At 29.2% G+C, this 23,272-nt stretch overlaps 3 protein-coding genes across 4 annotated transcripts; 2 read left to right on the forward strand and 1 right to left on the reverse strand.

The window, feature by feature from the left end:
* Positions 1-267: 267 nt before the first annotated feature.
* LOC137837904 (transcription repressor KAN1-like) lies at positions 268-9,448 on the forward strand. Of its 2 annotated transcripts, XM_068647082.1 has the most exons (7): positions 544-1,300; positions 1,385-1,687; positions 1,853-1,929; positions 2,505-2,550; positions 2,843-2,978; positions 8,863-8,947; positions 9,080-9,448. In XM_068647082.1, the coding sequence occupies exons 1-7, from the start codon at positions 952-954 to the stop codon at positions 9,176-9,178; spliced, it is 1,095 nt and encodes a 364-aa protein (XP_068503183.1). In that variant the 5' UTR covers positions 544-951; the 3' UTR covers positions 9,179-9,448. The 2 variants fall into 2 exon arrangements, with proteins under 2 accessions (XP_068503182.1, XP_068503183.1); XM_068647081.1 differs by having other exon boundaries at positions 268-1,687.
* Positions 9,449-12,785: 3,337 nt separating this feature from the next.
* Positions 12,786-16,871, reverse strand: LOC137837905 (annexin D5-like). The gene is made up of 6 exons (XM_068647083.1): positions 16,573-16,871; positions 15,782-15,927; positions 15,060-15,281; positions 14,290-14,505; positions 14,114-14,203; positions 12,786-13,247 (listed from the first exon to the last, which is right to left on the reverse strand). The coding sequence occupies exons 1-6, from the start codon at positions 16,646-16,648 to the stop codon at positions 13,044-13,046; spliced, it is 954 nt and encodes a 317-aa protein (XP_068503184.1). The 5' UTR covers positions 16,649-16,871; the 3' UTR covers positions 12,786-13,043.
* A 2,836-nt stretch (positions 16,872-19,707) lies between these two features.
* On the forward strand, positions 19,708-23,180 carry LOC137837906 (transcription termination factor MTERF5, chloroplastic-like). Its single transcript, XM_068647084.1, has 4 exons — positions 19,708-19,904; positions 21,077-21,126; positions 21,220-21,426; positions 21,508-23,180. The coding sequence occupies exons 1-4, from the start codon at positions 19,831-19,833 to the stop codon at positions 22,590-22,592; spliced, it is 1,416 nt and encodes a 471-aa protein (XP_068503185.1). The 5' UTR covers positions 19,708-19,830; the 3' UTR covers positions 22,593-23,180.
* The last annotated feature ends 92 nt before the right edge of the window (positions 23,181-23,272 follow it).

Below are 23,272 nucleotides of genomic sequence, written 5' to 3' on the forward strand. Positions count from 1 at the left end.
GATCCTGAGATAGAAGTAGCAGCAGAATGAACAGTGAAATCCCTCTTTGATTACTCTCTTTAGTGTTTAATATATTTCACTCTCTCCTCTTTGGAGAAAGAAAAATCAAACACAGCAAAACTTGTCCCAACTTTGCAGTTTTCGCGTGTATTGACTACTTAGAAAAGAAAAGAAAAGCAGAGTTAATTAAATAGAAAAGAAAAAAGAATGAAAGGAATTGTTGGAGTGTCACTTTCCTATATAAACTCTCAACTCAAGTTAGCCAGCAAAAAACACTCTCATCTCTCTCTTTCTTTCCCATTCCTTTTACATTTTTTGTTTATATTATATGCACCACTACACATCTTTCTCCCCCTCTCTCTCTCTCTATATCCATAGTTTTGTGTACCTGAGAAAGTGTCTTCTCTTTCAAACACATATTTCATCACTTTGCACCTCTTCAATTGATCACCTCAACTGTTTAATATTCTAGCTTCTTTTTTTTTTTTTTTTCTAGCTTCTGGGGTTCTCTTCTCATAACATAATCAAATTTCAATCTATAGTGGAAGAATAAACATATACCTTCCCTCAAAACTATATGTTTATACTTGTTTAGTCTTTATTACTTATAAATCTTTCTTCTGTTTGTTTCTTTTATTCTGATTGGTGTCTTGTTTCTTTGGTTTGTCTTGTTTCGTCTTAGTTTGTTTGTGGTTGTGGTTTTTGGCAGGATTAGTGTTCAGTAATCGATAGGGAGGTGTTGTGTTGTAACGTCGTCTTAGGCTTTATTTTATATGAGTTGGATCCTATAAAGTGTTTCTTATGTATACTTGTTGATAAAAGAAACAAAACCTTCACTCAAATTCTGAATTCTACTTAGGTTTGAGTGTGTTTTTGGTTTTGTTTTTGTTCCCTTTCATTTCAGTGTTGTTGTAGCACACTATATGCCATAGATTGAAATCATTTGAAAAAATGCCCCAGAATAAGATTTTCCGAGAGCAATCATCGAATCAGATTCCTGATCTTTCCCTTCACATTAGCCTCCCAAACAGTGCTCCTTCTTCAATTTGCAGTGGAGGGGATTCACCCTTTGATACATGGCCACAACAAGCAGATGATGACGATGCTGAAGGCTTCAAATCCCACAGTGATGGTTCAATCAAAGACACACAACTGTCCTTAGCCAACTCTACAAGTGCTGTCACTGCTGCTGCTCCCTCTGAGGCTGAAACCACCTGGAGGAAGAGAAACCTTGTCGGACTCAGCCATCATCGGGTTTCCGAGGCTCAAATAAGGCTCATCAATGGAATCCCTCTCTACAGTAACCTTTCTAACAACAGTGCTACAGTTCCCTCAATAGATAGAAGCCCCACCAACAAGTTTTCCTTTTCTTCTCTATATGCAGTTCCACACCCTCCTTGTTCTGCCAATTCGGCTCCTAACTATAGTTATAATGGTGCTGTTGGGGGTGTAGCAGGAGAACCCATCTCAAGGCCCCAACAGTTTCAGTACTTTGATTACCCTCAGCAGCAGTTTGGGAACAGTACAAATTTTGGAGCTTCTGAATTCCCTAATGGATTTGTGAGGTCAAGAATGTTGCCAAGGCAACAAAGTAATAAGAGGAACATGAGGGCTCCAAGAATGCGTTGGACCAGCTCTCTTCACAATCGCTTTGTTCATGCTGTTCAACTTCTTGGTGGCCATGAAAGTGAATCTCTCTTCTCTTCCCTTTTGCATATGAGTTCTGTAGTGTGTTTGAAGACTCATTAACAATAACAAAATCATGTTTTAAGTGAACAAAAGCAACAACTATTAGCTTCTTATTTGTCTAGGTTTTACAGTGTTTTGAAGTGTTGTATTTGTTGGATGATAGGGGCTACTCCTAAGTCAGTTTTGGAACTAATGGATGTGAAAGATCTAACACTAGCTCATGTCAAGAGCCATTTGCAGGTATATATGACTTACACACCTTACCCTCATTTCTTATCCTCTCCTTCCATGTAAAACAAAATCACAGGAAAAAAACCTTTCTATATTTCTCTTTCTTTCCCTCTGTGTGTGTGTGTTTTGTTGCGCCTCTGTGGACTAGGGTAGTGTGTAGACTTTGTCCAAGGTCTATCCATGGGGCCGCACAGGAACCGAGGCATGCAGTGAATGAATGAATGATGAACAGTGGAAGTTGTTGTTTGATGCAAGAGGAACATGACAAGTTCTACTTTTCATGAGAGAGAAAGAGAAAGAGAAAGCAGGAAAAGTAGCCATCATTTCTCAATAATAGAAGCAATTACTTACCTTACCAAACATCAACCTCGTGGTTATTAAACAAACAAACCCACAAAAAGAAGCATCTCATTTCATTATTTTCTTCCCTTTTTTATTCTCCTTCAAAATCTTCTTCACACACACTTCAGATTTCCCATCTATCATTGCTCTTTTTCTTTTTTAATACATATATATATATATATATATAAGTCCATTTCTGTGTATTATATTAATCTTCTTGTCTTTTTTTCTTGTTACTGCAGATGTATCGAACTGTTAAGAACACTGACAAACCTGCAGCTTCTTCAGGTAATTCATATATAATGAATCACCTTCGCCGCTTGTAATATTTTACCTAATGCAATATATACTAATTAATTCCTTGATTTCTGCTCCAAATGTTTTAGCTCAATGTTTTCAATTCCTATGGAGATTCCCCAACACCCCTTTATGACTCAGACCCTCTTAATCTATATCCATTAACTAATATGTATGAATATTTTAAAAGCTATATAAAGGAAAAAGATTAATTATTGACTTGCATATATATGTCTATAATGGTATGATTTTTGAATTATATTTACATAATGCAATAAAACAGATGGGGATGAGGATTTCATGTCCCTAACAGTCCCAAATAATCAAAATAAGAATTTTTTACCCAATCAGAGAGGAGCCTCCATGGATTGTGACATGGGCTACACTTCCAGCAATCTATGGGCTAATTCTTCTACCAGGTAACCTCTTTCTCTTTCTCTGATATGTGTATGTGTGAAAATGTTTGGGAATAATGTGTTAGTGCTGTCAGTATCTATCTGCATGGGTGCATGATTGGATTTTCACTGTCTATGCAAGTCTACATATGTATTTAAGTTTTGAGTTTAATAATTGAAGTTTGGGAAAATCTGAAATCCAATGTACACCCTTTTGTCAAACTGAAAAAAGTGCTTCTCTCTGACAACTTTTGCTTTTCATTTATTTTCTCCACTTCTGCTCTCTTTTCTCTCTTTCTGAAGATCAAAGTAGCGATTCCTCATTTGGTTCATACCCCTTTTTGATACAATGTCATTCAGCCTCTTTAAATGTGTAGAAAGCAAAGTTTTCTGAAACTAGACGAAATTTAGTGGTTATGTGCAACGAAAGTATACATGGAGGAGCTATTCTCCACTGTTCTATATGCACCTTTTATGGTTTAACATTCTACTTTTAGAACAGCATATTTGTATGCTCTATATTGACTTATGCAGTTTCTTTCTCCCTTTCCCATCTCTTAATGGATTCACTAACTAACATTACTTCACAACACTATACCGTTATCCAATTAGGCTTTACTTCTGTTCCATTTTGTTTCTTTTCCTGTGGTCGTACATTTGTTATTTTAGCTTTATCAAACACTGATGCTTGGTACTAGTTTCTAACTCAAAATTTGAGTCAACTAATACGACAAAAAGGGCTAAGAACTTAGGTGTGGCAAACTCCTATGAGTACTAATCACAGAAAAGACATTTCTACTGAGAATTGCAATAGTCTATGGAAGTGAAAGTATACAATTCTGAAAAAGTTGTCATTCACTAATACAACATAATAATCCTTTAATATTTCTCTTATCACAAAAAAAAATAATATATACATAAAAATCACTTCAAGGATGATCCAACCTATATAAAAAAACTGAGACGAATTTACAATACAACACTTTCTAATCAACTAATCGTATCAGCAAGAAACAATATATACATAAGAATCACTTCAAAAATGATCTAACTCATTAGAAAACCTGAGAAGACCTTACAACACAACACCTTCTAATCAACTAATCAAAACTAGCCTGCCGAAAACATAATTCCTTTACTAAAAATGGCTAAGATTTCAGACACAGAAAATCAAGCAGAACTTAACAAAATATATGGTTTATGACATTCCCAAAAGAGTAAGCTATTCTGCATAATATACAACTTAGTTTGTATGAGATCACATCACATCAAATCATATATATATATATATATATATATATATATATATATATATATATATATATATATATAGCTTTCCTAAGTCGTGAAAATGGTGGTCAAGAATTGAGTTGGATTCTGATGAGCTTTAGCTCTGATGCAAAATTTTCTCGGTCCTCACGTTTGTACAGCAAAAAAGTTCCTTCAAATCAGAAAGTTAGACAGTGAGGTTGATTTTTTTTTGTTTCTCTTCTCATATTTAGAAGAGAAGTGCTGCTACAACGATTTATTTAATACAATTTTTATCATTTTTCTTTGTAATTCCTTAAGTTTCATGAGCCCTATGAAATAACTTAAGCCTGTTTCTTTGTTTGTAAGTATCTGAAAAAAAATAATAGATAAAATTTATTTTACAGTGAAAATATACTAGCAAAATCATATATCAAATTACACAAGCTCTTAAGAAACACTATAAGTACAATATTTTCGATTTTCCATACTTTTTTTAAATGTTGTAATTGAGAAAAAAAGATAAAATTATATATATATATATAATTTTCTCTGATTTATTTTATCAGCAATTTTTTCTCTGAATAAAACTGTATTATAGTAGTAAAATAATATGTTAAAAAATATGCATTGTGGTATCTCAAGTTCAAAGATGATTTAACAGATAACTCATGCATCTTTAAATTCATATTAGACCAAATACATTATTGATTTAGTGTAATTAAATAAAAAATATTAATATGAAAGGAAAAAAAATGAATCTTAATTGTATAAGTATTCTAGGTGATTAATTAGGATTATTTTATATATTAATCTTGATGATTCATTTAAGATTGAAATATCACTTTTATATTCTAATTTTAATGTTTGTGTAATTTTTATATGACTGAAGCAAATAATTAAATTCATCTAATTAAAATTTAAAAGAAGATTCAAGTTTAAAATATAAAATCATATGATGACTTTTAAAAATAAGTTGAGTCAATTCAACCAATTTCTTAAATCCAAATCCAACCTAACTATATAGATTAAGTAATGATTGTTTTATAGAAAGAAAGAAAAAGTAATGATTGGACAAAGAATCAAACTAAATCGATATTCCATAAAAGTTTGAATTATGTTAAACATAGTTAAGTTATTATTAATGTAAAATTAAAAACAAATGATGTTTTATGGCATGTATTTCGAAACAAATATATCGATGAAAAAAATATTGTAAGCAACATGTCATATTAAGTATATTATTAATATAATTAAAATAAATTAAATATTATATAGTATTATAATATTGGTCAAACTACCCTGAAATGCAAGTCAAACCCACCTGATAAGTTACAAGCCTAGAAAGTTAGGACAACCCTAGCAATATATTGTAATAGGATTAATTTGAATTGAGATTTTGAATTTTTTTTTTTAATTGTAAATTTAATTTCTCATTTTAGAGAGTAAGACTCTATTTGTTTTTCTTATGGAGATTATAAATAAACTTTTAATTAACTGTGAAAGAATGAAAAAAACACAGTGAAAAGCTTTCAAAAAAGACATCATTCTTCTGTTTTGCTAATTTATTAGAAAGGAAATAACAATGAAAAATCAGCTCGAGCTAGCTGTTTGTTTGATAGTCCTTTCCTTTCTTTTTAAATGAAACAAAATATAAAAGAAAATAAATTGATATTTTCTAAAATTTGCAAAAAAACAAAAACTTTCAATCAAGTAATATAATTATTAAATAAAAATTAAAACAAATAGTTTCAGTCAGTTGAGTATAAAAACTAAATTTATAGTATCAAAATTGTAAAGAATTGAAGATATATTTAATAATATTTATATATTTACTACTATAGCCTTTTTTTTAATAAACTTAGATTTTGAATTTGCAACATTTTCTTACTCACGTTGAATAAAATTTTCATAATGACCTTTTTATATTATGAAAAAACTCGCAAAATGTGAAAATTTATAAATAATTAACTTTGATTACACACAATAATAAACTTACATCACATTAACTTAACTTTAATGATGTGTAAAAACAAACTTAACCTTAAATTAAATTAAAAATTATATATAAACTTTGAATAATTGGGTCCTTCCCAACATGTAAATTCAAGTAATTGATTTAGTGGATACAATGGAATCATTATGACAATTTATAAAGGAGAAAAATGTGTTCAAACTTCTTATTATTCAGGATAAGTAAGTGTATGTTGAATTGGTGTTTTATCCTCGAAAAAGTTCCCCTTGAAAAAAAAAAGCACAAGGGTTTGTTTTTGAAGAGTTTTGATCTTTTTCTAATTAGAATATGATTTCATAAAGAATTATATTCTTAACAAAGGTATTCCTAGATATTTCTTACCAATATTTGACATTTTTATACATTTTAAAAATTTGTTTCTAAGATATTTTTTTATATTTTAAATTATTATTAATTTTCTCCCCCTGTCTATCACCGGTTCATAAACCTTAAAATACACATTATATTTTTTTCAATCTTAGGTTTTCTTGATTCTTATATAAAGTTGAGACAATCCTAAAATGTTCCTTTTCAATTTATTTATTTATTATTAATAAAAGAATTTATATTTTTTTCAACCCTTTTTGCATATTAGAACTTTTGTTGATACTCAACTATATTTTGTGTTTTCCATCAAATTAATCTAGTTAACAATAAACTTACGCCTCAAATATGATTCCATTTTCAAATTCAAAACCAAAGTTTTAGTTAAAACCATAATTATCAAACTACTTATATCAACAGCATTAGGTTTAGGTTGTTTAACCTATTTTAAAGAATATATAAAACTAATTTAAAGCACCTAAATGAGAGTTAATGGAGGATATGTTCTTGAATAAAAAAACTAACACTGACTCACAAATACACGCATATGTTCTTGACTTCCTTTTAAAACCTAGATTCCAATTATTTGGTCTTTTTGCATGATTCCTTGTCCTTTTTCCTGATTTTTTCTTACCTTTTTCCTGATAAATTATGTGCAACAGAACTTTTATCTTGTATATATAGCACAATGGAATACATATTCAATCTATGTATGACATAAAATGTTGTAATGCAAGATCAAAAAATAAAGTTTTAAGTGAATAAATGTCCTCATTATTCCAAAAGGTCTTAAAACTTTATAATATAATTAATTTTCTTGTAGAAATAACTGCATATGGCTTAAATGTAAAGCATAGTCCTTTCTCTGATCAAGTATGAATGAAATAAATGCCCATTGACCATCACAAGTTTTTTTTAATGTACCTATATTGTTCTAATATCAGTAAACCTAAAATTACAAAACCCTACTTATAATATTTATCCAGATGAAGAATATTAAATAAAAATTAATTTTAAAGATAAAATATAATTAATTTTTATATTAATTAAATTAAATATTGTTTTAAATTTTTTAAAAATATTGATATTTAAAGAAGTTTTTATTGTTGATAAAAAGTTTCTAAATTAATATTTAATTAGCTAGTTAAGTTTTATAACTATGTAACTAGTTTTTGAAAGCTTTAAATGCAGAAAAAGTTTGAGATCAAGAGTCAAATATACATGTTGGGACATTTTGTAACATGTGGAAACAATATCTTTGTAATGTCTGTACTGTTTGCATTATATTAATTCAAATCAGATCTTATAAATGAAAGCATCTAAAGTATTTTTCTTATACAAAGCAAACGCTCCCTATATTCTATCTTGAAAAGTTAATAAAGAAGGTATAGTAGAGAAGAATTAAAGCTAATTCACAGTAGATAAGAACTGAGGTGTATACAGATTTCCATACACATGTTCAAATGTTGGTAATGATTTCATGATCGTAATTAATTCAGCTCTTTTATACAAGATTTGTACAACATTTTTTTTATTACAATCATCATGAAAGATATAGAAAAGGTAGAGTGAGAGATTAGATCATATTGCAGGAGAAATGGAGAATGAAGATATAAAATATTGTCAAACTCATAACAAGAGATTCTTATATCTGTCTTTTCAACTTATAAGAACAACATTGTACATATGTCTCACTCTTGCATCATTGTTTCTCCTTTCCTGAATTCCCAGAAAATTCTACTTCTCCTTTTGTCTGTTTTATCCAAGTGTGTATTTTTACATAATGATAACTACTTAGTTTCTTACTAGTGACCCATTCAAGTATGAGTGTTTATCTTTCTACTTTTTATTTTCCTTGCAACATATTGAATGAGTGTTTATTTTTGTACTTTTTATTTTCCTTACAACATATGTATATATAGAGTTATGAAGGTATGCATTCAATTTAAAATTACTATTCAATTTAAAATTACTATTCAATTTAAAATTACTATACGATGATGGGATTGATCCTTGATCTTACTGTTGTATTAATTGGTAGTGTTGAGATAAATAGTAAGCAAATCTTTTAGAATTTTGTTTTAGTAAGAGGAAATATGTTTTTGTATATTTTGTGTCTGAGAGTTTGACTACCTTAAAATTGTTTGTTTAATTTATTATTGCTGATAAAAAAATTATATATAGAACTCACAATAACAGTGTTAACTAACCAAAACAATAATTTGTCTCAAACAAAGAATAGGTCATGATTAATATATTTGTGTGTGTCACATTAAACTTTTCACATCCCCTCAAAACTTTGTTCCTTGAAATGACTCACAGTAGAGGAGCACGGATACAAGCTAGTTCCCTTGATTTGGATAAGCTTAGTCACCAAGAAATCCTATCATCTCAGCATAATTCTGAGGTTTGTGAGTTAATATTCACATCAATGATATCAGATAGATAAGAATACATAGTCTGAGTTTATATTTTTATCAGCAAAAAGAGTGTATTATATTGCCTGAGTGAGTTTATGAAAATGAATTACTTTGTGCAGGGAAACAACTACACACAAACAAGAAGCTTCAAGGATCAAAATCCAAGCTTGGAGTTCAGCTTAGGGAGATCAACTTGGCACAACAATGAACATGCCTGATTTTAATTGGTTTACATGATCACTTTAATTACTAGCCAAAATAGAAAAGATTAATGCACAGGTATATAAATTAATTAATATATAGGCAGTGCTTTTTTCAAGGCAAAGATGTGTAATGCACTTTCCACAAATCTAAAGCATCTCTGTATATTCTTTTTGGGCCAAAGCTTATTAGGTTGTGTTAGTCATTATATAAATGTTATTATAGTTAAAAGTAAAAGTTGAAGCAAAAGAAGAATCAGATGTATAATAAGGCCTTTGTTCCCTCTTTTTTCTTTCTTTTTTCCCCTCCTTTTTCCTTCCTTTTCCCTAGGTTCTTACAGATTTGTCCATGCACAGCTTTGTTTAGGCTCATTTTGATTCTTGTGTGTGATCAGTTGTGTGAAAGCTTGATGTAGCTGTTATCTGTCATTAGTATATAGTTTTGTTCCTAGATTTTTATCCTTGACTTGTGCACAAGGGATATCACATCAAAGTTAAGAAAAAAACAGTGATGAGTGTGAAAGATTTGAAGAATATATTAGTGAGTTTCCTTTGATGTGCATGTAAAATCACATCTTTTGGCAAATCCTGAAAAAAGGGTGTTTGTGCTTGAAAAATTCCAGATACATGGGCTATGATTGGAAGATATCCACGTTACTTGATACTGTGATCTGCATGTTTGTGTTGTGATTGTGGCTTGCATTGTGCCCCACTTATAGACTCCTTTTAGTTGATATGATATTCCACTCACTTGATGCTCTCATGAAAAAGCCACTTGCAACAGCTGTAACCTTAAGTGAAGCATATTCAAATAAACTATATATATATATATATGTATTGATTTTTGCTGTAATAACTATTAATCAGATAGATAATAGATGTACTGAAACTACAGTAAAAAATCTAAAATAGCAGTTGTTTTTCACTTTTTTTCACCTTTTATATACCAGTGAAAGAGATCACTATAAACAAAACTAAAATGTAATGTATTTATAGAAAAAGCATGGTTGTTTCTATATAAAAAAAAAAGAAGATATTTAGGGTTAGTGAAGAAAGAGGTGGTGTAGCAGAGGGCATGTTGATGAAGATAACAGTTACATGATTGCATGATGAGAGCATTAATTGGAGCAGAATATGAATGTCTGCATTATTGTTTTGGCATGGAAGATAAGATGTGAAAGGGACTGATAGCCATAACTGCACATTGATCTACCACTGTAGGGCAAATAAATCATTGAAAATCACTTATCAGGAGACATTTCAGTAGTTCAATTGGTCCACACTTAATTAAATGCCCTTTGCCCTAGTTTCACCAAAATCTATTTATTTCATCATCTTTATTTTATACTTATAAATTATTCTTCAATAATAAATATATATTCTCCTTTGGCACAACTATATTTCATCCCTTAATTTTCTATTTTATTCTTCATCCACTGCAATATCATGAAATAGAAATCAATTTTTAGAGCTAAAATAATTAGTTACAATAGTAACTAAATTAGAGACCATTTTAAAAACTAAAACAAAAATTGATTTCTAAATTAGTTTCTATTATTGTTAAATAGTTTCTAAATTGGTATCTAATTAGCTACCAAGGTTTTAGAGACCAAATTTAGAAACTAAATAATTGATAGTTAAAACCTTAGTTGCTAATTAGATATCAATTTAGAAACTATTTAACAATAATAGAAACTAATTTAAAAACTAATTTTTGTTTTAGTTTCTAAAGTGGTCTCTAATTTAGTTATTATTGCAACTAATTATTTTGGTTTCTAAAAATTAGTTTCTATTTGATTTTTCTTGTAGTGACCTTATATTTTTGGGAAAAAAACTGTGTATATATAAAGGATAAAGAAAGGGTGTAGAGATAGTCCAAACTAAAATGTTTTAAACACAAATAATTTAGCATCAATGTTAATGCAAGTTTTATGTTAATTGATATTTAGAGTACTGATAATTTATCATTATAACAAAAATGATTAAATAATAATTACATTTAGAGAAAATAATAATAAATTATTATATTAATTAAATTAAATATTTTTTATAAAATAAAAAATATTAAGATTTAAAATATTTTTTATTATTAATAAAATTTTATAAAATATTTTTTAAAATATACTTATTATGATTAGTTACTAAAATTTTAACTACTAGTTATAATAATAATTATTATTATTATAAGAAGACAAATATTTGAAATTTCTAATTATTTTAAATTTATTAATCAATTATTTTTCACAGTCGAATTATCCATTATCCATATTTTTTTATGTAAAATTATGATTTATATTAATTAATTATTTAAATTATAATATAGATGGTTATCATACTTAAAATTCAATAAACTTATCATCATACTACTAAAACAAATCATTAAATAGAAATCAATTTTTAAGACAAAAAATAATTAACTGCTATATTAACAAAATTAAATACTATTTTAGAGACTAAAAAAATTATTAGTATCTAAATTAGTTTCTATTATTGATAAATAATTTCTAAATTAGTATCTAATTAAATACTAAGATTTGAAATATCAACTTTAGAATCTAAATAGTTGATACCTAAAATTTAGGTAGTTAATTAGATACTAATTTAAAATCTTTTTATCAATAAAAAATTAATTTAAATATCAATAATTTTTTTTAATTTCTAAAATAGTACCTAATTTAGTTATTCTAGAAATTGATAATTTTTTTTATCTAAAATTAATTTTTATTTAATAATATTATAATATGCACGTTAAACTTGAAACTGCAATGGATGAAACAATTAAAAATATTAGTTATGTGTGAGTAGTTGAAAGATGGCAATGTAATTAATATTTTTTTAGTATATTTATAGCATACACTAATTTTTTTTTTCTTGATATATGGTAATATTTAGAAGTGTTATGCATCACAAACAAAATGGACCACCTTCTTGGAATTAGTACATTGAGAAAACCCAAATTAAATATGCACATTTTTATACTTTTATATAACAATTGTGTCATTCTTATATAACATTTTTATACTTTTATAAATCAAGATTAAATTTAAGTCATATCTACGTGAGAACACTGCCATTAAAAGTTTTGATATAAAAATAAGGACTCAAAAATAACCATATCATTTTGTGATTTTTAAGTTTTTTACAACTGCTATTATAAGGGTATTTTAGTGTTTTGCTATTAGTATGGGTGTGGCTAGTAATTCTAGGGGTGCAGGAGGCCAAGGCACAGCAAGCTCCCATATCAAATATCACGGTTTCAGCTTTCTACTGAAAATTATATATTGAATTTACAAAATAATAAAGTTGTAGTTTTCAGATTGTTCAAATACTTGTTTTTTCTTATAAAATATATACTCTTATATTTTTTTATTTTTAAGTTTTTTACAACTGCTATATTTCTTTTATGTATTTATTTTCTCTCTTTTGTCCTTTCTATATAATTATGAAGTTTAATTTAAATACATCAGCATAAAGAACTTTCCTATGTAAAAAAATTATGAATTTTTATATAACCACTTCAAAGATAATGCTTAATATAGTTTCGGATGGTATACAAGATTTCATACTTAGTAGCAATGTCTGAAAATTAAACTTTCATTTACAATAAAAATGATAGTTTGAACACTTAACTGAAGAACCTAGCCTTTATATTATATTTAATACACAACAATTCTTCATCAATGCATTAGGTTGAAATTAATACTCTCTAAATCCTAGTACAAGTGAACAACAACAAACCCTTATTCTACAAGGATTTTCAGTCAGTCAAAAAACCTTATTTTCAGTTTAGAGTTTAGGATTTAGAATTATAAACTACAACAAACCAATATTAAATCATCAGAGGGTGAATTTATTCCACATGAAACACCATTGGACATCTTGGCTAGATATTAGGGCCTAAAAGTGAGAGAAGAAAAGCCCTGTAGTGACCAGATGTTTCTGAGTGAACTTCATCGTTAAGAGTCTTCCTGTGTTTCTTTGAATATTCAGCTTTGATATACTGCATATCAACCTCTGTCCTTGTCACAATGACTCTTATGAGTGTGGAATCATTAGTCCCAAAACCTTTCATTGCCTTGTGCAAAACCTGCATGGTGATCACACATTTTAAAAAGTTCCCTATTTGAAGAATCAATTCCAACAATGCTGGCTCAAGGCATCATGATGAATATATATAGATAACAAATCACTACAAGCAAGCACTCAGTTATGTATATTCCTAATTACATGGTAATGCAGTATACAGCCAATGACCAAAAGTGTTGTAAGAATCCAAATGACTTAGCCAATACAATCTGCTTATTCTAAATGTTTGACAAAACTGGCTCTGGAAAATCTAAGGGCGTGTTTGATTTCTTTTCTCAAAAACTGCTTTGAGTTTTTAAAATGCAACCAAACAAGGTTGTTCAGACTGCTGGCGCAGAGTGGTGGAAGGCACAATTTGAGTGAAACTGAGAGAGGTTGAACAACATGAAAATTATTGGAGATTTGATACGGACATTTCATAGTATAGAAGTAAGTGCATACGTATCAATTAGAGAGTTTTGTAAAGTTGAGTTTTAATACAGACAAAATGAAAAGAAACATCATTAAGTTGTTTGTATTTTATGGTTTAAGACATTTGCTTTGGAAACACTTTTCAAATCTTGATAGATTTTGGATGAGAAATTGGCTGCTGAGTAATTTGAAATTGTTTCGTGAAAAGGTTTTTATATCAGAAAAGTAAGAAGGAAATCAAACAGGTACAGACCATAAAGCTGTCAGAACAATTTCCTGCCTTGTAACAACACAAACACAGTTTAGTTTAAACAGGCAAATACTTTTTCAGCATCCTTGTCAATTTAATTCTCTCAATAAACCTAGCATAAGTATCTTCTGTTAGTCAATGAACAAAAAATTGTTGAAATAGCATTGCAAGAAGCAATTATCAAAAGCTGAAATGCAGAGGAATACCTTAGCAAAATACTTTCCTGGATGAATGGCACATTGGATTATTGTCAGAAGTGCATGTTCAAACGGCCCAGATGTTTCCTTCTTTATTGCCTGATAAATTCAGATTGAACAAGCACTGTAAAAATATCTCAAGAAAGAGTAAAATTAATTGAAGAAATTACAAGTTCTGAAGATACCTTCTTCAGGGAGTGACCATACATGTCATGGTAATAGGCACTAACAGTAGCCAAATGTGCAGCACTCCGTTCACTGAATATGTGGATAAAGGTCTTTTCATCAGTTCCAAGTTTCTTCTCCCCTGCTTTGTACAGAGCCTTTGCATCCTTCTGAGCAATTTCTCTATTAACCTCAGGGCCTTCAGGACGAGGTGTGCTTATATATGCAAGCAACAGCTGAAGCAAGTTTCATACATAAAACTAATCAATAACAGTAGTTGTACTCTTCTAATAACTTGAAAGGAACTCATAGAAGTGAACATGAAAGCAAACTACTTTTTCATAGCTATTTTTCTCAAAACCCTCTAGGTAGCCTAACTTATGGGTTGAAGTGTCATTAAAGGTACCATTTTTCTGCAGAAAAGAGGAAGTTGATCTTAACAAAGGCCAAGAAGACTACTACTAGTAGTACCCCTTTTTGCAGGTACAATCCCCATTGGTGTTTCAGGTCCATACATAAACTAATTTAGAGAAATTTTTTGTCATAACTCAATCTTACAGACCGGCTTATAAGCCAACTCGTGCGTGATAATATATATTTATGAATGGTCTGATACTATATTAAGAAATGAATTTTAAACTTAATTCAATCTTACAAAACTGATTTATAAAGTAAGTTTACACCCACTTATATACTATAAAATACTTTTATCTGTAATCGATGTAGAATCTATAACATAAATCACAATATCACATGTTAGTTTCATAAATGTTACCAATAGAAACCTCACCTTCTGATGATCACTCCCGGGGCTGGTGGTTGCTTGAATATCATTCTCAAGATAAACACCAAACAATGAATGGTAGATCTGTTTTAAATATTGCAGCTGAGATGGAGTCCGTGAACATATAACTTCAGTAGCACCTATATTGTCTCGGATCTCTATTAGAGACTTCCTAATGATTGCTGCATCACGTCCTGCAGGGTCCTTCAACCACATCAGAACTGCAGTCTGAAAAACAGAAGAAATAAATATATAAGACAAAACAAAAGTGTTGAACATTTCATCCACTATTCTAAATTTCAAGATACATATGATTTAGTTTTCTATACAAATGTCTTCCTACTAAATGAATAGTGTGACCACACAATAAGTATAACCTATCTATATGTCTATTTTTGTCTCTGCTCCTTCATCTTATTTTTATAGATTCTGTTCGGTTTCATGAGTTTAAAACGTTTTACTCAGTTCATTAAAGTTTGTTTACAGCACTAACTCCAGCTTAATGGCAGGTGATAAATTGTGATAAATGTCATGTAAAATAGAGGTTTGTTTGCCACATTCTATGTTTCTCTAATTCTCATGATGGTACCATTTATTTTTCTCAAATGATGATATTACACTTTTTGGATAAAGAATATACATTTTTTCTCTGTTATATTATTAGTTGAACCATCTTTTCCACATGCTTTCCTTGTCCATTTTTTAATCAAATTACTAGTAATTAGTACCTCTAAATTTCCACTAAGCTCTGAAGCTAAACGTTTGGAAAGTTCCTCAGAGTACATTGTTTTGTACTCTTGTTGAATGTAGGCACGCTGTGTAGCATCACGATGAGCAAGAATATTGATAACAGCACTGGTATCACAACCCATTCCTGTGAAAACAGACAATTAGAAAGAAATTGAAAGAGCAATATGAATAGACACTTCACAAACAATCTATACGTCAGAAAGAAACATTCAAGGTACATTTACATGCAAAAGAAAATTGAGATGAAAATAGTCTTAAAAGTCAAGCAAGAATCAGCATAACACAAAAGAAAACAACAACACTGGCAATCAGGGTCTGTTTCCAAATTTCAAAATTAAAAGGAAGCATCCAAAAAGGTTAATACTTGGAGATTATATTAAATTTGACACTGACATGAACTCAAACATTTTGTTCTAGATATAGCTGTTGGAAATCTCATATTGATTAGAAATTAGAACATTTCATAGTATATAGGTGGAGCAAATCTTATCTTATAAGTTAATTTTACGAGGTTGTTGAATTATGTTTAAAGTTCACTTCTTAATATGTATCAGACCCATTTCGAAACTATCTTAACATTGTTTGTAGTCTCAGTCACCAAACCGTTATATATAGTCTCACTCAAGAGTTTAAGATTAATTTGACTTAAATTACAATAATAGCATCTTCCTGAAAGGGAAGTTTCAAGCAGAAACTACCTAATTAAAGGTCAGAATTCTAAGGTATGTTTAAAGCATAAACAACAATTTTGAAGAGAGAAAAAGGGTACCCTTAAAAGCACGGTAAAGTTGCACTGCATCATCTCTAGGGGAAGGAGGAACTGGGGGCACAGTCAAGGTAGCCATGTTAATTCCTGTAAGAAACTCAGAAGAGAAGTTGGAATAGAGAAAAGTTTTGGAGAAGATAAGAAGGATGAATGATTGAATAAAACGTGTTCTTCTTGGCCCACTACCATTAAAAAAACATTAATTTCATCTTTCTTTGCAGTATCCGTACCCCAACCACTTTGTTGAATGAAAGAAAGAAACATGTCGTGTGTCTCCACATTTTGAAAAAAACCAAACCATTACAATAAAGTTTCGTTGGCTTCTTTTGACGGAGTAAACGATTTGACTTCAAAGTCTTCTCTTTTTTTCAAAACTTTAAAAAGAAGGAGAAATTCTTTTTACACCAAAATGATGCAATCTTTCTCAAAATTTACTAAATGCACAAAACAAAATTTAATTATCTTGATTAAAAAGTGGATTTAAGTCTAACTCAATCTCATAAAACTGCTTACTTAATATCCTAATTTATAGTTAATATGAGATCTCCAACAATGTTTCTAGTAAATATCTAGTAAATATGAGAAATATATGTCCGATAAGTCCAACAAACTTCTGTTATGATAATCTTTAAATTACTCTGATATCATGTTAAGAAATGAACTTTAAACCTAACTCAACCTTATAAAATCGACTTATAAGGTGAAGTTATAAATATCATAATCTTTAATCGGTGTAAGATTTCCAACAATGTTTATGTTAAGTTGGGTTTGAGTTTAATTAAAGGTGAAAGTTATGAGAGTTGTTAACGATTTTGATGTAAATGTAAATATATAGAACTTGTACATGTAAAACACTATGGTGACAAAAAATTATAAAAGTCCTTTATGGATGACAACTTTAGTTGTATAATTTTGTATTTTCTCATTATTTAAGAATTTAAGAATAAAAAATGTAATAAATAAATTTAAATATTTATATAAAAATAATATGTAAATTTAAATATTTAATATAATTAACAAAAAATTGTAAGAAATAATTATTTGATTAATTTAAAAATTAATAAAATGTTGTTTATTTTATTTGTACAATTAATGAAAAATGAAATTGGCACAAAAGTTATCTACCAAATTATTTAATAGAGTTCTATAATTTTAAAAAATTGCACAGAAAAATTTAATTGAGTTCTATAATTTTTAAAAATTGCAGAGAAAAATTGTTTGAAAATGACATAATACTAAAATATTATTTTTAATTATTTAAGTAATTTTTTATTAATATATATATATATATATATGTAGAAATTTTTAAGATTTGTTTAGAAATTATTTAATAATAAAATATTTTTTATTAAATGTTAATATGTGTCAAAAAGTATCTTATTATTAAATAATTTCTAAAATAAACAAATCTTAAAAATTCCTGCATATATATTAATAATAAATTAATTAAATAATTAAAAATAATAATTTAGTATAATATGTAATTTGTCAAACAATTTTGTATTGCAATTTTTAAAAATTACTGAACTCAATGAAATAGTTTGGTAGATTTTTTTATGCTAGCTTTATTTTTCATTGACTTTACAAATAAAAAAACAACAATTTTAATTATATTTAACAACTCAATCCTTAAATTTATATATTATTTTTATATAAATATTTAAATTTATATGTTATTTTCTTATTTTTAAAAATTCTTAAATAATCATAAAACAAAAAATAAAACAAAAGTCGTGCATGTAAAAAATAATTTCAATGTAAAAATTATATAACTAAATTCATCTCTTTTCACCTCTTTTACGACTTTCACCTTAATTACATTTGTACTTAGATTGTGCCACTTTTTTCGTGTTACATCCTAAAATCATGTTTTTTTTATTATAATCTAAATTTAAAAATGTTTGAGAATCATAAGTTGTGTTCTTTAAGCACGTTGGTTTAAAGTTGGCTTACCTTAAACACAACTTTATCACGAAAATATAAATAATTTTTTTTATACATTCTAATAAATTTTGAAAAATTTACACCTCAAACACAATTTTATAAAAAGAATATAATTAAAAAAAGTTTTTATCCATTGTAATTAATAAATTTTGAACAAATTTAGACCATTTTAATGCAAAAGTCTTTATATTTTCTTATATAATAGAAAAAAAGAAGAAAAAATAAACAAAATAATTAAGGTGATGGAAAAATACATTAAAAAGAAGTTCAATCCTAATCTTCAATGTCCACCTTATCATGCATGACCAATAAATTTTGATGCACTATAAAATCATCTTATAAATTAAATTTTAAATTTAATTAAATTTTATAAAATTAGTTTACAAATTAAAATCTACTTAATTTTATATTATAGTTTGATTATATTTATAGTTAAGGTAAAAAATTCACCTTATAACCGATGGTAATTTGTATTTATTCATAAGTGTTATAAAATTTGAATTTTGGTGATTATACTTTCAATATGGAATAAAAGAGAATACCTAGTGATTATATTTTATTGTTACGTTTTATGAGATATTGTTATTGTTAAGCATAAATGTTCAAGGATTTATAATATGAAATGGATTCTTTAATGATTAACTTCCCATTAAAATGTAATATGATGAATCAATTTTTCACTAAGTTGTGCATTTTTAACTTAATTACTACATATTTAAATATTTAAAATTATATATAAAAATTAAACATTCTAAGTTAGAAAGTAAATTTAAAGATTTAAAATTTATGGAAGTGTATATAATTTTGAAAAGTAAAATATATCTTTTACATCTACCACCCACCGTAAAATCATTAAATAGAAACTAATTTTAAATATAATTTTAGATTAAAAAAATAATTGATATTTAAATTTATTTCTATTATTAATAAATAGTTTCAAAATGATAGTTATATATAAATAGTATCTATCACTTATTTAGATTTTAAAATTATTATATAAAATCTTAGATATCTAAATTTAGTGTGATATCATATGTTCTTATATCTTAATCTCCTATACCACTGATTGTATAAATTTTAAACTAATAAGAAAATTGATTCCCTTATTAAACTTAATTAAGTAAAATAAAAATTGTAAAACATAAAAAACCAAATTATTTTTACTAAATACATAATAAAGACCAAAAGATAAACTTATTTGCAACATCTATGGAACCTTATCTCCCATGATTGTGTCCGTTGTCTGCAGTCCACGCAGTGATACAATAATGAAAAAAAACATTTTTTTTTCACAGAAACTAACTCAAGCCTAAGAAGATGAAGACTTTCTCCTTAATTCAACTACCCCACCATTTTTTGTGTGCAAGATTCTTCTCTTACACAACCACGAGGTACCCTTTTTCCTCACTCTTTTCATGCACTTCACATTCTCTAGGAATTTCCCTGCATGCCCAGTATCAATTTTTTTCTTCATGTTGCTTTTTTTCTGTCAAATTCAAAGCTCCACGAGAGAGGATCAAGAGGGAGGAGAGGAAATTCAGGGGAATGAGCTTGTGGGGTGTTTTTGCCTTTGTGTATGTTAAATGGTAGAAGGTGGGGTATCTGCGTCTATGGAAACCGTTTGCCAGAAGCCAAAATAAGAATTCTAAATACATGTATAATAAATTTTTTTGTATGAAGTTATTCACTAGTTTGATTTCTTAAGCTAAAATGAAGAGTAATGTTATACCCTCTCTTACAATTCCTCTTTCAAATATTCCTCATACTTTATAAGAAAGTGTTAAATGAAAGAAAAAAAGGTATTTCATACCTTAGAAACACAAAAAACAGAGTAGATTATATTGATATTTCTTATGGTTTCTTCAAAATTCACAGTATATTCCTGTCTTTTTAACTTTTGAGTAGACTGTTTACATGGATGCAAGATGCAATGTGTTTGTTTCTTGAGTATCAGAGAGAGTCTCTCAGTGTAATGTATTTGAAACAGTTAATGGGTTCAATGTGGGAGAAAAAAAAAGTAATGGTGTATCGTGTGAATTTTTAAAAAGAACAAAGGGAGTAGCAATGTAGTTTGCTCTAAAAAGCATTATATATTTTAATAAGAATTTTCCTGTGAAATATTTTTAAAATAACTTAGATGTAGAGTCACTTTTATTAGCTCAGATAAGCTCTTTGAAATGGCCTTAGGTTCAAAGAGCTTGTTCATATTGTAGATGACTTATCTTATGACATTATCACTGAGTGTGTTTAAGAGAACTTAGAGTAACTTATGAGATGCTCATATGCCTTGTTCAGTAAGTTCTCTATTCTTTATTTGATTATAAAAACAGCTTAAACATAAACACTATACAGTAGGAACTTATTCAGTAGGCGCTTAGTTAAGTTGTTTACCCAAACTCACCATAAATAGCCTTGGAACCCCAATAAATTCTTGCTTTTCTGTGTCTTACTGTCTATTAGTAGATGCATGCAAGGATTTTCATTCTCTTGTATATGTTTTTTATGTTTTTTCCTCTTTATGAAATTACATGAACATTTTTTTCACTTATGAATATTTTATCAGGACTCAACTTTCTTTTCCTGCAAAGGTCTTCATTTGCCAGGCAAAATCAGGTTAGAATTTTCGTTTGTTTTTAGATTATGGGCATGAGGTTTATGTAACATCCAAATAAGCATAGCCCATTCATGGTGGTGCTCTTTCCTCAGGCATAGATGGGTCATTGAATTTAAAAGTGGTGTCTCCCACTCTGTTAGTAGCAGAAAAGGAAGAAGCCAAGGCTGTATTGACCTTGTTCTTGAAGAAACAAGGTTCGAGCAATGCGGTTGCTGCTAGAACTATCAACAAGTCAGATCTTTTTATTGATCACCTTGTCTCAAAGCTTCATTCTAAACACAAGTCTTGGTATCTTGCAGGTTCTGTCACAACAATTACTCTATTTCTTAATTTTCTTCTGTGTTGAATACTGCTAATCATAGTTTTATTGACACAAACAGGAAGAGAGCTTACAACTTTGGAGATCAGGGATGCTCTTATCCCTTATCTGGAATCTCTTTTTGAAGAGCATGGTGACACTCTGGTGGATGTAGTGGAAAACTATCCAAATCCACCCGTTAAGGACAAATCAGAAGTGCTAGTTTCTCCTTCTAGTCCAGTGTTAGACTCCAAAAAGCTTAAAGCTGTGTCACTAGTGAGTGAGACAGACCCAGATGGTGGCAATCTGCGCCCTCATATTGTCTATCTCATAGAACTTGGTATGGATATTGAGCAGATTCGTAGTATAACACACCGATTCCCAGCTTTTGCCTACTATAGCTTGGAGGGTAAAATTAAGCCAGTGGTTGAGTTTTTTCTTGAACTTGGAGTGCCAAGAGAGCACATTCCCACTATCCTCAGTAAAAGGCCTCAATTATGTGGTATCAGTTTATCTGAAAATCTTAAACCCACCATGAAGTTCTTAGAATCATTGGGTGTTGATGAGAAGCAATGGCCAAAGCTGATCTATCGCTTCCCGGCCCTGCTAACTTATAGCAGGCAGAAAGTGATGGAAAGCATAGATTTCCTTCATGAATTGGGCCTCTCTGAAGAGAATATAGGGAAGATTTTAACTCGTTGCCCCAATATCGTTAGTTACAGTGTAGAGGACAATCTCCGACCCACAGCTAAGTACTTCCGTTCTTTGGGGGCTGATGTTGGCATTCTTCTATTCAGATGCCCACAAAATTTTGGTCTTAGCATTGAGGCCAACCTAAAACCTATAACAGCATTTTTCTTGGAGAGGGGATACACTTTGGAAGAAATTGGGACCATGATTTCAAGATATGGAGCCTTGTATACTTTCAGCTTGACTGAAAATTTGATTCCAAAATGGGATTTCTTTTTGACCACAGGATACCCAAAATCTGAGCTGGTTAAGTTCCCTCAGTATTTTGGATACAGTTTAGAGAAAAGGATTAAACCTAGATTTTCAATTATGGAGAAATCTGGAGTAAGGTTACTTCTGAATCAGGTTCTTTCTCTGTCAAGCAGCAACTTTGACAAGGCCTTGAAAAAGAAAATGAAAAAAATGCAAGATGGTTAAGATTTTAGTTACCAGCAAAGTTGCTCAATCCATCAGATAAAGAAAATTGAGACTTTCAGGCAATGTTACATGTTAGAAGCTGCTGAACTTCACGATTCTTTGTTTTTGGAGGGATCAATGAAGTCAAAAGTGTTGCAGTTATACTGGGACATGATTAGTCAATAGTTAGCTCCTGAAACCAAAATTATGTCTCATCTTACTGGGCAATTACTCTGGTAACATCCATATCTGAAACCTTTCTTGGACGCCACAGGTGCTAATATTTGTTATTGTTAGATGTCCCATGAAACTAGTACTGTCTAGAAGGTGAGAAGTGCTGCAGCAATTAGTTCTCGACAAAACCACTGATAAATTCAATTAATTAAAGTTGTGTATCCTTGCAGTTTGGCACTGCAGCAATCGAGTGGTTCAAATGTTTCTCTGTTTATAGTTGTGTAAGGGTGGATTTTTCATTAGAGTTTGGTTTATAGCAGATCATTTCCATGAATAGCCGTTTGATTGGTTAAGTTATTGGAAATATATCGATTTACAGTACCCTATGGATTGGTCTCATAGCAAATTAATGAATAATTTTCTCATTTGTTCGAAGTTATAGTCATGATGACTCAAATCTTAGTGATTCCAATTTATCTCCAAAGCTGGTTGCAAAGGGGTGTTGAATAATTCAAATGGAGCAAAAC

Source organism: Phaseolus vulgaris, chromosome 4, assembly GCF_000499845.2.
Source record: "Phaseolus vulgaris cultivar G19833 chromosome 4, P. vulgaris v2.0, whole genome shotgun sequence".
Taxonomy (NCBI): Eukaryota; Viridiplantae; Streptophyta; class Magnoliopsida; order Fabales; family Fabaceae; genus Phaseolus; species Phaseolus vulgaris.